This window comes from Chenopodium album, chromosome 1, assembly GCF_948465745.1.
Source record: "Chenopodium album chromosome 1, dcCheAlbu1.1, whole genome shotgun sequence".
Lineage (NCBI taxonomy): Eukaryota > Viridiplantae > Streptophyta > Magnoliopsida > Caryophyllales > Amaranthaceae > Chenopodium > Chenopodium album.
The window spans coordinates 66893441-66908863 of NC_137834.1; the positions used below are offsets into that span (position 1 = coordinate 66893441).

The 15423-nt window shown below is 35.8% G+C and overlaps 1 protein-coding gene across 4 annotated transcripts; it reads left to right on the forward strand.

The window, feature by feature from the left end:
• The first annotated feature begins 9464 nt into the window (after positions 1–9464).
• On the forward strand, positions 9465–14912 carry LOC145557377 (arginine biosynthesis bifunctional protein ArgJ, chloroplastic-like). Of its 4 annotated transcripts, XM_081618561.1 has the most exons (9): positions 9465–10011; positions 10368–10445; positions 11485–11635; positions 12560–12598; positions 12703–12802; positions 13022–13189; positions 13736–13833; positions 13947–14087; positions 14425–14912. In XM_081618561.1, the coding sequence occupies exons 6-9, from the start codon at positions 13132–13134 to the stop codon at positions 14590–14592; spliced, it is 465 nt and encodes a 154-aa protein (XP_081474687.1). In that variant the 5' UTR covers positions 9465–10011; positions 10368–10445; positions 11485–11635; positions 12560–12598; positions 12703–12802; positions 13022–13131; the 3' UTR covers positions 14593–14912. The 4 variants fall into 4 exon arrangements, with proteins under 4 accessions (XP_081474687.1, XP_081474696.1, XP_081474700.1 ...); XM_081618566.1 differs by lacking the exons at positions 9465–10011; positions 10368–10445; positions 11485–11635 and adding an exon at positions 12280–12447; XM_081618570.1 differs by lacking the exons at positions 12703–12802; positions 13022–13189; positions 13736–13833; positions 13947–14087; positions 14425–14912 and having other exon boundaries at positions 9465–9640; positions 9797–10011; positions 10379–10445; positions 11482–11635; positions 12560–12681.
• Positions 14913–15423: the final 511 nt, after the last annotated feature.

Consider the following 15423-nt stretch of genomic DNA (forward strand, 5'->3'; position numbering starts at 1 on the left):
TTTGATTTACCAATTATTGTCGGCAAACCCAAATATTTCTCATGTTTGTCCACCTCCCTCACTCCAAGATTTCCCACAATAGCATTTCTTCTTTCCATACTAACACATTTGCTAAAAGCAACCTCAGTCTTGCTTATATTAATTTTCTGACCCGATGCTCTTTCATACCTACTGATAATATTAGCAATTTTAGAGCATTCTTGCAAAGTTGCTTTCGCAAAGAGGATGCTCTCGTCAGCAAAAAACAATTGAGACACCCTCGGTGCACCACGGCACACCTTCGCCCCATGAATCATTTTCTCACGAGCTGCTTTCGAAATCAGAGTGGAAAAAGTGTCAGCACAAATAAGGAACAAATATGGAGAGATAGGATCTCCTTGCCGGAGACCCCTCGAAGGAATTAAGGAACCCGAAATCGAACCATTATACTTGAAAGAGAAAGAGACACTCTCCTAGTATTTCATCACCCTCCTAATCCAAGCTATCCGGAAACCCATCCGAATCATAACCTTCTCAAGGAACCTCCATTCCACCCTATCATAAGCTTTACTCATATCAAGCTTAAGGGCAATCGAACCATCTCGCCCTTCCCCTTTCCATTTCATAGAGTGGAAAATATTAAATGTAATGAGAGCGTTGTCAGAAATCAACCTATTGGGAACAAAAGCACTTTGATTTGCAGAGATGACCGAACCAAGCATGGGCTTTAATTTATTTGCAAGGATTTTTGAGATAATTTTGTACAACACGTTGCACAAACTTATTGGCCTAAATTCCGACATTCTCCTCGGCTCATTGCATTTTGGGATAAGGACAATGCAAGTACGATTAACATTGGTCAACTCCACCTCACCACACCACCACGCCTTCACAAAATTAATCACATCATTCCCAACAACGCTCCAAAATTTTTGGAAAAATAGAGCGTGCAACCCATCCGGACCCGGAGCCTTATTAGGATGCATTTGAAAAAGCGCCCTCTTTATTTCATCCCCGGCAGGCTCCTGATCAAGTACCAAATTCATATCCTCAGTGACAAGCTTCCTAATACCCTCCAATGCATCGTCAAAATCAGTTGGCTCTTCTGATTTAAAGAGGTCAGAAAAATAGCCAGAAATAATCGAATCCATGGCCAATGGAGAAGTCTGCCACTCCTCATTCTCATCAAAAAGTCCCACAATAGTGTTCTTCTTTCTACGTTGGGACACTTTATGGTGGAAATACTTTGTGTTCCTATATCCATCTCGAAGCTCATTTTCCCTAGATCGAGCAATATGACTCTTCCATGCGCCTCAAATCATTAAGCTCAATACTCACTGCCTTACATTGTTAAAGAATGGAATTATCCATTTGTCCTCCCTGTAGCACACGCAGCTTCTTCTCAGCTTTATCAATTTTCTTTTTAAGCCCACCAAAAGTCTTCTCTGCCCACGCCTTAAGCCGCTTCTCCAATAAAGCAATACGATCCATAATGGGAGCCATGATGCCCTCAATCCATGCGTCACCCACCACCTGTCCACACTCCTCATTCGACAGCCAAAGAGCTTTGAATCTAAAGACTTTATCCCTCTTATCGATATTGTTGCGGTCTCCGTATTTAAGCAAAATAGGAGCATGGTCGGAATGGCACATTGGAAGATGAATGACCTCAGAACATTGAAAGAGAGCACACCACCTCGAGTCAGCCACATACCTATCGAGTCTTTCACGAACAAGGACTTCCATTAAATTTCCTCGTTGCCAAGTGTAGATGTTACCCTTGTACCCGAGGTCTCTAAAACCACAATCGTCTAGAGCCCCTATAAAAGCATCCATCACCCTTTCTTCTCGAACAGACCCTCCACTCTTCTCATTCATCCCCAAAATTCTCATTGAAGTCCCCAAAGCACAACATGGGAACATTTGCACCCCCCTTTACACTACGCATCAGATCCCATGTTTTATATTTGCAAGTTGCCTCAGCCCATCCATAGATTCCCACAGCCTTCCAAATAAGAATACTCTCATTATTACACACATCAACCTCAATATGGTGTGCTGAGAAGGAGCGAACAACCACATTTAAATCCCTCCACCACATCCCCAATCCACCCGATCTACCCTCACTACTAAGACACAAGCCATTCACAATACCACACCTACTTCGAATAATCTCCAAATGTTGACTATCAATCTTTGTCTCCGAAACAAAAACCAACTCCGACCTATCCCTCCAACACCAATCTTGGAGGGCTCTCACTGTTAATGGGTTGCCAAGCCCATTGCAGTTCCAAGCTAGGATTTTCATTGCTCTTCGAGGTATTGGGCATCCCCAATCACCGCTACTTGAGTTGTATTCACCCAACCCGAGAACTCATCATTATTTTTTAATTTTTTTGAACTCTCTACAACCATCCTTATATCCCCCTCCACCCCAACCACCACACTCTTTCTTTTTCCAGCACACACTCCCCCTCCTCCCACACTCTGATCCCTCATCACCTCATCATAATCCCCACACCCATCCTGCTGATTCTTCCCCTCACCCTTCTGCCCCCCCCCCCAAGAACTTTCAGAAAGACGTGCAACCTTCTTCAATTTCCTGTGTTGTTGAGGAGTGTTAGCCACCCCTAAAGAGAATGGAAAAATTTGTGAAGGCATACTCTTCAAAAACAGGTCCTGACCAACCTGGGACGGGTTATCATCCATCCCACTACTCTTACTTAGCTCAGTTTCATCTACGTCCCTTACACGCTGAAGGGTGGCTTGCCGAATCAAAGAAAGCTCCTCATTCGAGTCTTCAATGTCATTATTAGCTCCTACAATCATCAGAGCCTCAGAGTTACTATACCTCTCCACCCCTACATATTCCCTTTCCACACCATGTCCCTCCTTATTATCCACCTCTTTCACAATATCTTTGCCTTTTGTAATGAACAACTGTCGCCTACCCTGAGTGATTTGACTCACCTCCTCACTCATCTTAGTAAATCCTCTTCTTGGAGAAGCTTTAAGAAAAGTCCCCCACCCCAGCTTTCTTGATTTCTCATCCTCGGATATAGCCACACAATCTCTTTCCGAGTGTCCAATCGTACCACACGCAAAGCAAAAGAACGACAGCCTTTCATATTTAAATTCAATCTTCACTTTCTCCCCCTTCTTGTCTTTCATCCATTGATATCGTCTCAACGGTTTTTCAACATTCATCATCACTCTAACTTTACGGTATCTGTTAAGCCCTAGAGCGTCCTCTTCCAGTTCCATAAACTCTCCCAAGTTCGAGGTTAAAGCTTTGACATAGGCATCAGTGCGGCAATTAAAAGGCAAATTCATCACTCTCACCCAAAAAGGTGAGTGCGTTAAAGTCACATGGTCAGGTTGTTCACTTCCATCTATTTCTTTTAAGATCAATAAGTTATTTTCCCAACACCAAGGTCTTCCCTTCAATACCTTCTCCTTATCTTTCCAATGAAAGAATTGAAAAGCATACAAATTAGGGCTAATAACGCTAATAACTAAATTATGAGCCGGAGACCATACCTTTAACATTGTTCTTTTAAAAGCATCGACATTATACGGGCATCCCGTACACAATCTTCCTACCAGCATTAAATCGATCTTATCGTCAGACTCCGGGTAATCAATCTCACCCGCATCAATTAAATCCCCTTCCTCGTCCTCAAGACGAAGAGAGGAATATTGGTTTGCTAATTCGTCGGCCATTACCGGAGAAACACGCTCAAATAGGGTTCGAGCGTAGCATAGTCGTTCGAGATGGAGACAAGACTTTCTTTCAAGGAGTTTCGCCCTTTCTTTCGAGGGAGTTTTTTTATTTGTTGATATAAGTAGGGTTTGTTCCGTTCACCTCTTTTAAATGATAGAATAATATCTAGATAAATATTGACATCTATCTTACATATCTAATTAATAATAAAATTTATTTCTATTGATACATCACATAATTAATATGAGTATCCAACTAACAGTAAATTTTTTTTCCTATACGAATACGTACACCACATAATTATAACTATAAATAAGGTCAAGTATCATTAAGTTTTTAATTTGCCATCAAATCTTTATCAAAGAAATATTCTTTATATTCAGTTTTAATAATTTTTGTGTACGTTTTTTATTTTTTTTTGGTTTCATTAATTTTTTTTATGCCTTGACTCCATAATGTATATAACTGTGACTTATTTGTATATTGTACTTATAAATTAAATAGTATATGCTACGTAAATAGATAGTGTATTTTGTGTACATGTCCTTTCCTTTTACAGGTGTCCAAGTACTTCTCAATTCATATCCAATTTCTCAAGATTATTCGATATTAATAGCACATATGTGATACCAAAAACAATGGAATGTATTGACACAAAAAAAGAATATTACTCTATTATGCATCTGTACTTCTCAATTCTTATCCAATTTCTCAAGATAATTTGATACTAATAGCATAGATAATATTACTATATTAGGCATCTGTACTTTGGATGCCACCATGCTTAAGTGTATGATCACAGTGGGGCTCAAGTGTGGGATGCTTAAAATATTCCCTACAATGGCAAGTTCCTATTATATTTTGTTTATATTCCGCAAAAGTAGTCACGAGGAACTCACATACAATTCACCCCCCTCTTGTACTTTTTGTCTCAACTAGAAGTGTGTCACTACGATAAATAGGCTAATTTCCGACGGATTGGTTTCGACGGACACCCAATTCTGTCAGAATATAATATATAAAACAAACCCTTCCTTATTAAAACCCTACCTCCTCATTCTCCTTCTTCTCCTGCCCCCCTCTTCTCTCCCTCTTTCCTGTGCCCCTCTTCTCTCTCTCTCTCCTGCGCCCCTCTTCTCTCTCTCTCCTGCGCCCCTCTTTTTTCTTTCTTTCCTCCGCCCCATCTTCTCCTTCTTTCTTATCTTTCCTCATTTCTCTTCTCTTTGGTTTTTTCATGGTTGAAATTAATGGTTTTTTTTAGTCAAATTTGACCATCAATAGTGTAGATTTAAACTTTTCATGGTCGAATTTGGCCAATTTTTACCAAATTTAAGAATTCAAACCCAATTTCAGTGTAAAGAATAAAAAACTACTTTATAATAAAAAGTATTCTTTCTCTCTCTAGATTCTCGCTCTCTCGAAGCTCCTCTGCCATGGAGAGGAAGAAGAAGGGGAAACAGAGCTTGAAGGAATGGGAATAGACTGCTACAAGGAACACTAAGAGTTTAATAATTTGTGATGATTTGTTGGGATACACTGGGGGGGCAGAAAACAAAGTCTAGAGGAAATATGGGTCAAATTCCGCCATAGGAGTTTGACCTTGAAGATTATTTGGATCGATGCATTCTCTCATGCGCAATCTTTGTAGGAGTTGACACCAAATCAAGGGAGAAATTAAAGCTTTCAGAGTGGATGACTCATCTCAAGGCTGGTGAATCTGGGTCTATGGGGTCGAAAAACAGAGGATTGAATTCTAGTGCGAAGGTATCATCTTCGAATGATATTGAAAATGTTGTAATTGATTCTAATATCGATTTGCATGTCAACCCTAGCTTGAAATTAACAATGGAGGACATTGTAGATGAATTGGATTTTTGGAAATTAGGGGTAGTTGCTTTCACTATTGCTTCTAATCGTCACATTAAGACCTTTAAAGGGTTTTGCTGGAGAATTTGGAGTAAAACAAACATAGACAAAGTAATTCCATTGAAGAGGGAGTGTTTTTTATTAGGTTTCTTAATGTTGAATCGAGAGATAAAGCTTCAGCTATTGCAAACATATTAATGTATAGGAGACTAGTTTTCCTTTAACAATGGAAGGATGGGATGGAATTGAATGCAAATGAAATGCAGAAGATTCCTGTCTGGGTTCAATTTCATGGTCTTCCTCTGAAGTATTGGGGGAAAGGGTGTTTGTAGAAGATTTTGGGTTTAATTGGAACTCTAATTAAACCTGATAATGCTACTCTATCTCGTGATAGGGTTTCATATGTGAGATATATGATAGGAGTTGATTTAAAGCAGAACTTTCCAGATTCTATAGAATATTATGATGAAAATGGTGAATTGTTTGTTCAAGAAGTTTATTGGGAATGGAAGCCTATATGGAGTTCAGGATGTAAGGGTATTGGATATGATCTTAATCACCGCCTAAATAAGAAAATAAGAAAGGAGTGGAGGCCTAAAGTGGTTCAAGTTTAACTTGAATCTATTCCAGTTCCAGTTCAAGCTAAGGCTACTGATAAATATGAGCAGACTGAGGATGTTACTTTGAACAAAAATGATCCAATTTTTAGCCCCACTAGGAAGAGAAGAGATTAAGCCCCCATTAAGTCTTCTAAGAGAGTGAAGGTGCCTGTTAAGAATGCCTTTTCTGTGCTAGGTGGTGCAGGGTAAGCTAACCAGCTTGTAGTGGGAGATATCCCCTTAGGTTCTCAAACTCAGGGTGTTTCTTCAGCTTTGGGTTATGGATAGAGCCCTTATATAGAATATCAGGGGCTTAAATCGCCCTGTTAAGCAACTTGAGATCAAAAACTGCTTAATTCAGAATATGATTGGTCTATTTTGTTTGATTGAGAATAAAGTTTTAGTGGAGAATTTTCCTTAGATTTATCTTAGAATGTTTAATGGGTGGTGTGTCACTACTAGTTTCATCAAGGTTAAAGGAGGAAGAATTTTGGTGGTCTGGTTGCATGAGATGTTTAGTGTAGATATAGTTTGTAGCTTGACTAAGATTATTCACACTAAAATCACAAATAAGACTTTACAAAATAGTTTTAGCTGCTCTTTTGTGTATGGTTTCAATGATGCTAATGATAGAAATAAGTTGTGGAGCAAGTTAAATGAGCTCTCTGGAAGCTGTTTTGGTCCTTGGATAGTGTTTGGTGTAACACCCCCAAATTACTCTCCAATAATAATCATAAAAAACATGATTAAGAGAGTAGCTTAGGAGCATTACTGCCACGTGATAATGTAAGGCTTTTAAAAACAGAGACTTGCAACGGAAGAAATACATCTTAGCTTTCATTAATTAATTGAAAATAGAAATAGTTTTGAAACATAAATCTAAATGGTACTCATACTAATTCATAATAGTGAACCTAGACTAGGTGATTTTGCCCTTCGTCTCTGATGCAACATTTAGCTCACGTTGAGTCATTGCCATCAACTCATCATAAATTATAAGTAGGGCCAAGCCAAAACAAAAGAAAAATACGCGTTAGCAAAATGCTAAGTACATATAAGTGCTAAACACGTAAATTAGTTTAGTTGATTAACATTTTCTATCTAAATATATAATTTTCATAAAACATGGTTATTCAAACTTTCCATAGGCAAGATTTCATATTTTGGAAAACACTCCAAAATTATAAATTTCTAAAGTATTTTTCAATAAAGGTTGAATAATCAACCATTTTATAAAAAAATTTCCCAACCTAATTAAGTACAGTGTCCACACCCCTCAAGCTAGTAACTCATTTACATAGTATATACTCAAGGAAAGACTAGATCATACAAAGATCATAGTCTTATCATTTATCTTTGCGTAGTGGGAGTCAAGAAAAATCCAATAAACATCTTTGATAAATCAGTTTTCCAATTCCCATGCATGGGATGATAAAAATGATAACATTTCCCCTTTTAAATAATTTGGTAAACAAAGTAAGTTAACAAACAAGCCCATAAACCATTTACATATTTAAGAGCGAACAATAGTTTTTATTGAAACATGCTTATAGAATTTAGATTATAAACATTTATAAACCATTGTTCAACATTCAAACATAGTTCATCATTTAAAAACATAAAACACATTTGCATATAAAATCACATAGTTAAAGATCTAGGCACGAATACATACCTTGATCTTTGCACACAAGTACGAAACTCCTAATTACGAACTTGAAACTCTCCCTACAATAACCACTAACTCTTATTCAATAACTCTTCAACAATAAACCCAAAGACATAATACAAACTCTAAACTAGTTATGCTTGAACAACTTAAATATTAGGGAAATTCTCTTTGGTAAACCTGTAGTTTTTAAAATTCTCAATGGTGAATTACAAAAAAACTTATTATTATTGGTAAACTTTAATTAGTTATTATTTTTCAATAGTAAACTTAATGAAACAATTTAGTTAATTTTTAACCATGGTTAATATTTTTTTAAAAATAAACAATTGAAATTCCTAAAATATCCTCAGTTATTTACACTTGATACATTCAAATTACTAAAATGTCCTCAATCATCAAAATAATCTTCATCCTCTATTTTTTCCTCATCACCTTTCTCAATCACCACCCAATCAACACCTCGTTCACAGCCAGCCACCTCTCTCCCCTACCCATGCTGGGGACTGCTCCCAACCCCTCCCTCACCGTGCGCCAGCCTCCCCCACCCCTGTCGCAACTCCCCTTACCCCTGAACCACCACCGTACCCCCTCCTCAAACAATTCTCAATTCCTCAGAATTTGGTTTGAAATCTCCCCAATTCGATCCTCCAAAAGCCTAATTAACTAATTTCTTCTGCAATTTTGAATGATTTGTTGGTAATTAATTTCTGCAATTTGGCTTGACTGATTTTGAACAATGGTGGTTTCTTCCGCTTTCACTTTCGTCTTCGGCGATTGGACTTGTTGTTTTGAGGCAAAGGATCGGAGTTAGAACGATCGATAATGGTATCATCAGGAAAATTGGAAGACGAAAGTGAACGATGGTGGTGCGCTGCTGAATGCAGGCGATTGGCTGTTTGAGCGCGAGAGAATGAGTACTAGTGTGGGTGGTTGTGGATTTCCGATTAGTGGTTGAATGTCTAGGTTTTAGGGTCGAATTTCTAGGTTTTAGGGTCGAATTTCTAGGTTAAGGAACCGCGGAGGAGAGGGAGGTTGCGGTAGAAGGAGGTGAAAGAGAGGAGGGTTATGTTTGCGGTGGCCGGTGGGAGAACATTTTTCGGTCTGAGGAGAAGAAAGAGATCGGCGGTGGCGTTGGTGGTGGTCTTGGCAGATGAGGGGTTGTGTTTTTTTTTTAATAAATTTAATTATCAAAAAATTGAATTAACCATGGTTAATGAGTTTACATTAAAAAAAGCTATTATCTTTGGTAAACAAAAATTCGAGTTTACCAATGATAATAAGTTTTTTTGTAATTCACCACTGGGAATTTTAAAAACTACAGGTTTACCAAAGAGAATTTCCCTAAATATTACTTTTTATAAAATTAATACTTACTTTTATAAACTAATCTTTAGTAATTCATTAATAATAATAATAATAATAATAATCAATAATAATCTATAACCCTTTTAAAAATGGGAACTTAGTAACAGTAACTTGTGGCGGTATTACATTAACACCCCCGAAATTAATGGAATTCCGGAATTGCCCTTTATTCTAATTGGTTGATGCTTGAGTGCTTTGACTAATTGACTGTTTTCTCTTTCCTCCTTCTCATCTCAAAAAAAAAAAAAAAAAAAAAAACTCAGAATTCTTAATGGAAAACAAGGAGAGAGAAACCTAGGGAGAGAAAATATGTCCTCCTTCAACAATGATGGCGATGAGCTCAAAACCACCGATCATCCTTGAAAAACCATGGTGATGGGCTTCGATTCTTCTCAGTGTTTCAATTCCATCAGTTTTGGCGACGCGGTTGCTAAGGTTCATTTATCTTTCTTGTTCTAATTGGTTCGATACTTCGATGTTCATCTCCTCGATTAGATTTTACCTTTTATATGAAGGTTGTTTTATTTATTTCTGGGTTTTCATGTAGTTTTTTTTATTGAATTTGATTTCAAATGGTTTCCTAAAGCATAGATTTTCGGAGGAATGTTTCAGAAGAAACCAAGCAAGGAAGAAGCTCTGCCGCTGCTTCGATCCCACGGATTGATGTTCGGAGCATGGGTTGTTGCTGTTCGGGTCACTCCTTATTTTCTTCAGTATTTTTCCAGAAAGAGGAGGATTCAACCTTATTTTCTTCGGGTCACTCCTTATTTACTTTGGATCTTTGATTCAACCCCACCAAAATTAAGGTATTAGTCTTATAAGTTTTCAAGATATTGACTTTATTTGATTATTATTTCACTATTTTACGTTATATGGGTGTTTTAGATGTTAAAAATTTATTTTTTGCAAGGAGGAAGATGGACCCAGGAGAATTTTGATGTATACTAAGATTCTGGCATTTTAATAGGGGTTTGGATGTATTTTGGATATTTGAGTAAATTTCTGCAGTTTATTAGGAATATTTGGATTTATTTTGGATATTTGAAAACAATCCTGCAGTTTAATAGAAATATTGATGTGCTGTGTATAAAATATATGTTTCCTTTCTCTTTCTTGTTCTTATTGGTTCAATTTTCAACTCTTCTCTTGTTCGTATTGCTAGCGATCTCACAGGTTTATCTGCCGTAGCAGTTTCAGAAAGATGGAATTAGTACAGATTGGGATGCTGTTATTGATGCTGGTATATGCTCTAAAATTTGAATTTTTGTTTTTAATTTTTTTTTTTTTTGGGTTTTGTTTTGTTTTGTGAAGAACTAATTTCAATTTCTGTTGGTTCATTGGTGATTTATCCTTGATTATGTCTCTAACATTGATCAATTTTTGCTAAATTTAAAGGATTAACTAAGTAGGTTTTATAAATTTTCATTTCTTGATTGAGATTTTAAGGGGTTTAGGTAGATTTTTGTACTGTTTGTAGCATGTACATTTACCAGAAGTGTAAGTTTTTATCATTAGAGTTTAGCAATGGAACCAAATTGCTGCCTTGATTCTGTCGCAGTAGCTTTGCATGTTTAGCATATTATGGTAATTATTGTTTTATTCCGCCAGTTTGCCATTGCATTGAAATCAGTGGTTATCTGCTGGTGAGCTTGCTTTTAGACATGAGATGCTATAGGTGATGTTTGAGGGTGTTGATTCTTGAAGTTTCAATTGGAGATTAAAAATTAAAGCTAGAATTGTTAGATTAAAAAGGATGAAAATGCATTGCTCTCAACTTCTCATTATACTTGGTTATTAGATGTAATTTTACAATGAAAGTAGGATGTTTTGATAATTTGCCAAAGTGATGAGGATTAATGTATATGTTAAATTTTCAAATGTGTGAGTGACTAAAGTTAATTAATTTAAATGTATTGAAGGGTTTAAATGTTTATAAAATAGATTTGATGAACGAACACTAATCTCCCCAAGTTTATTCATCACTCTTAATTAACTTCTTATTTCGTATTACATGAGCCTTTTGTTGTTTTTATTAAATGAGGTGAGAAAATATATATGTAAAGGTTTGTACATGTGGTATGTCTAGATAAGGGTTGTGTTCTACTTATATGAGTGTAATAACTTATCAAGTGAGTTTGGGAAGTATTAAGGAGGCAACAAAGAAGTCATGTTTGATATGATAGTCTCCTTATAATTTATTAATTTACACGTGAGAGTAATTTACACCATACAACTAATAACTTGAACATCCTTTATCTTTTCTACTGTAATATTAGCAGCAATTGCAGGTTGGTGCAAAATAATGCAGTGCTTGAAGTTAGTCTTGTGCTTCTATAACAAAAAAGAAAATTCAACTGCGTGGCCCTCCTTGACTCCATATCAACTTAACTACCGAAAAAGCAACCTGGATATCCTTGTTAGAGTAAAGAGGTTAGTCTTTCAAATATATTCACTCTTATCTCCTATTTTTTGTATGTCAACTATGTGTGTCGTTTCCTGCTTAAATTTAATGATGGTGAGCAGGATCGTGATCCTTTGTATCTGAAGTAATAATTAGTTTTATTCAAAAGATGTGCAAAGTTAGATCATTGTTAGACCTTGCATTTCTATGAATCTCCATGAGTTTGTGAGGCGATGGATTCTAAAAGTATATCAAGCTCTTCTGTTTGTGAATATTACAATATACTACTCTTCTCGACTTTTTGTTCTCGAGCACTTCAATTAATTTACATCTCTGCTTGCTTACTTTATTTTCTTGATTGTATGTATTAAAAGCCTGTTAATGGCCCAATACTCATTAAAGCTTAGAGAGTAGTCATTACTTTAGGAAAATACAACTCATCACGATCACCAAACAACGTAGTCATGACCCGAAATTGAATATTGTTTATGTCATTTGTCATTTATGACTTTATCTACTCCTATAACAAATAATGTGTGCTACAAAACTGACAGAAGTTTCTGAAGTGCACATAAGGAAATAGATGACTTAATGTTCTGAAGATTCCTCTTACTTGTGATCTTGTGAAGAAGACGGGTTCCATGTTCTTAAAGTGTTTGAAAATGAGGCAGACTTTTCTGCCTAAAGTTTGTCATAAGATAAGAGAATCATTATGACCTTTCCCATAACAAAGTTAATCTATGAGGCATAGATAAAAAAAAGGACACCCTACTATGATTGCGTTCGCAAGTGGGCATTACCTAAATGCCAAATCTGGTCAGGGGTCTTGATGAGTTTAAGCGTACGTCTCTTCCTGTTTCTTTGACTATTTAGATTGCTCACTTATACTTCAGTTGCAACTATCTACATCAATGTTTCTGCTATTCATACTTGTTTTGTGTGTTTTTATACAGGTCTTCTTGTATAATTCTTGATGATATGTGAGCAATAATGTACCCCTCGAATCTGTTAGCTAGCCCTGATACAACAACTGAGTTGTAGTAACTCTAAAGTTGATGTAGTTCTCACTCGCTCGCTGTGCTTTGTTGATTTCCAGGGGGAAAAGAGGAGAAGATTGAGAGGAAGACCATCTCAGAGAAGTTCTCAAGCACTCTGCTCAAATGCTTTTGGAGCTCCAAACCTCATAATAAGTATCTGTGAGTGACTTCTTGCTTTTATGGATTTTTGCAGGGTTTTTTTTGTGCTTGTATGAATTTAACTGTATTTTATAACTATCCTTATTAATCTTTAGAGAAAGATTTTATTGACTTACAAATTTCTGAACATTTAGGCTTTATTACTATAAATAGAAAAAAAAAACAATTCTTTATTTTGTATAATGTAGCCATCAAGCTTACACTCTCTTTTTCTGGCAGCTCTTGCTAAATTGTTGCTTCTTCGTGTTTCTTCTGCACATCCTATATGCCTTGTTCTTGAGTAGGCTTGGGATGAAGGCATCATTGGCATTCCAGAATAATGGTGTTGAATGAATAGTGGGTTCTATGAATTGTTTTTGGGTTTATTTCTTAAGATATACTGCTTTGGTAAAACCTCTCATCTTATGATGCTTTGCCTAATACAGTACAATTATATTTAGATTAAAGAAATTGGCAGAACATTATTCTTTTCGTCAAACATGATAGACAATGAACTTGGTCATTGCTTATATGGGTGTTTTAGATGTTAAAAATTTAATTTTTGCTTCTAGCTTCCTTCCATTCGTTATATGGATTTTTTTTTTTTTTTTTTTTTTTTTTTTTTTTTTTTTTGGGTTGTGATTGTATGATTGTTTACTGTTTTTTTATAAGTATATATTCTCTTCTCCTTATTATGTCAAATTTTGTGATTAATTCAAATGGGTTTGGTGAATTAGTGAGTGAATTGAATGAATTAGTATGTTGATTATTGTCTTGTTGATTTGTATCAGTTCCTCAATTTGTGGGTTGTTTAGCTCTAAGACACTGAAGAATGTTTTAATTTTTTCCTTTTTTATTATTTTTTTTTTTTTGCATTCCTCACTTTTCCAGTATTATAGATTTTGAATTTAATATGAAAAACTCTAAAAGTTTGCACATTTTCTGAAAATGCAGCAAGTCCAAATTTGTTCAACAATGTCGATTTGTTTCCATCACATTCCTGTCAAACTTCCATCATTCAACAACCAAAAGGTCTGGATAATTTCTTAATTGTAAGATTATTATAAGAGTAAGCTAATAATTAGGTTGCTCAGTTTGGAAAATGATATTTGTATGGTGTCTGGATTACCCTGAATCATTTTATTTCAATACGCATTTTAATCAGTTTTGCAGACTGTCTGGGTCTAGGAGGGAATTGACAATAGTCTCCATGTCGTCAGTTGCTACTGATGCGGTGAAGGACGTACTTGCAGCGAATTATATACCTGCAGCTCCTATACTTTTCCCCGAAGGATCGTGGCAGCAGGTTACCGATTTCCGAATTATATTTGTGTTTTCTTGTTTATCCTAAACAATGTTATCTAATTTGCAGCACATGGAATGGTACATGAATGCAGTTTAATATTTATATTATTTGTTCAAAAGTGTCACTATTTTATAAGTTCTTAAGTGTTTCATTGTACCAATTCGCATGTTTATGATCGTAGTTTTTGAGGGGGCTGGGAGAGTGGGGTTAGCGAATTAGGTCATGCTGATCCTGAATATTGAGTTTAAAGGATAGCAAGACAGATTCTGACGTCTATTTCCATATCTGAAATGAAGAAAGAAAAGCTTGAAATCTCAGTGTTTAGTTTCTTTTGTAGATTTCTGGGGGAGGTACAGCTGCGAAGGGATTCAAGGCTGCCGGTATTTATGGTGGTTTGAGGGCCCAAGGAGAGAAACCTCCTTACTTACAAATTTCTAAACATTTAGGCTATAATATGAATGCTATAATAATTAACTCGGTTTCTTCCTTCATTGTTTTATCATGAAGATTGGTTGGGTGCTATTGTTTCTACTTTTAAGGTTTTGTTCATTTCCTTTTTTTTCGTTATATTTCTTGTACCTTGATTATGAACGATGCTTTAATTTCTATCTATGCAGAAATGGAGGGTGACAAATTATTTCAGAATTTTTGGGTGGTTTCGATTCAGTTTGGTAAAAAAAAATTGGGATTATGTTCCCATGCATCATAAAGCTAGGGTTTTATTTATTTATATATTTGATTTAGATCATTCAATATCTAATTGATTAGTTTCTATATGAAGTCTGCTGGAATATAAGCTCCAACTGTTGGAAGAGTCGAGAACACTCATTATTACCATCCTGGACTTGTTGCTCCTCAGTAAATTTTCAGTTTTTTTATAAGCCCCAAATTACTATAATTATGTTGCCATGTTTTTAATAAATACGGGATAGATAAAGATTGCAAAATTAAACAAATTTTTCTTATGATTATAAGATAAAGAGGGTTCTTAATTCATCTGGAATAGAGTAACAAACCTTCTTTTGATCTTATAATTTAAGTTTATATTGTGGATATTTAACCTCATGTAAAAATCCCATTTTGACCTTTTTTTAAAAAAAGAAAAAATAAATTGATTTCTGCTTTGTTTGTGAAGAGAGTAACAAGGGAAATGGGGAGATTGAATGGGATCTAAAGTGAAAAAGGTTAATGGCTAGCGAAAGAGTAGCATTAAGTGAGTTCTTCGATCTCCAATGCCTTCCCTTTTTAGTATCCTTTTATTCTTTGGCAAATATATTTTTGGTTCATTTATGTTTACTCTATTTCTCAGGGGTTTTTTTTTTTTTTTTTGGTGTTT

Excerpts from the sequence above, each read along its gene's own strand:
- LOC145557377 (XM_081618561.1), top strand. The coding sequence starts at position 13,132 with ATGAATAGTGGGTTCTATGAATTGTTTTTGGGTTTATTTCTTAAGATA. Across the intron at positions 13,190-13,735 it reads TCTTAAGATATACTGCTTTG|CAAGTCCAAATTTGTTCAAC; the intron begins GTAAAACCTCTC and ends CTGAAAATGCAG. Across the intron at positions 13,834-13,946 it reads GTCTGGATAATTTCTTAATT|TTTTGCAGACTGTCTGGGTC; the intron begins GTAAGATTATTA and ends CATTTTAATCAG.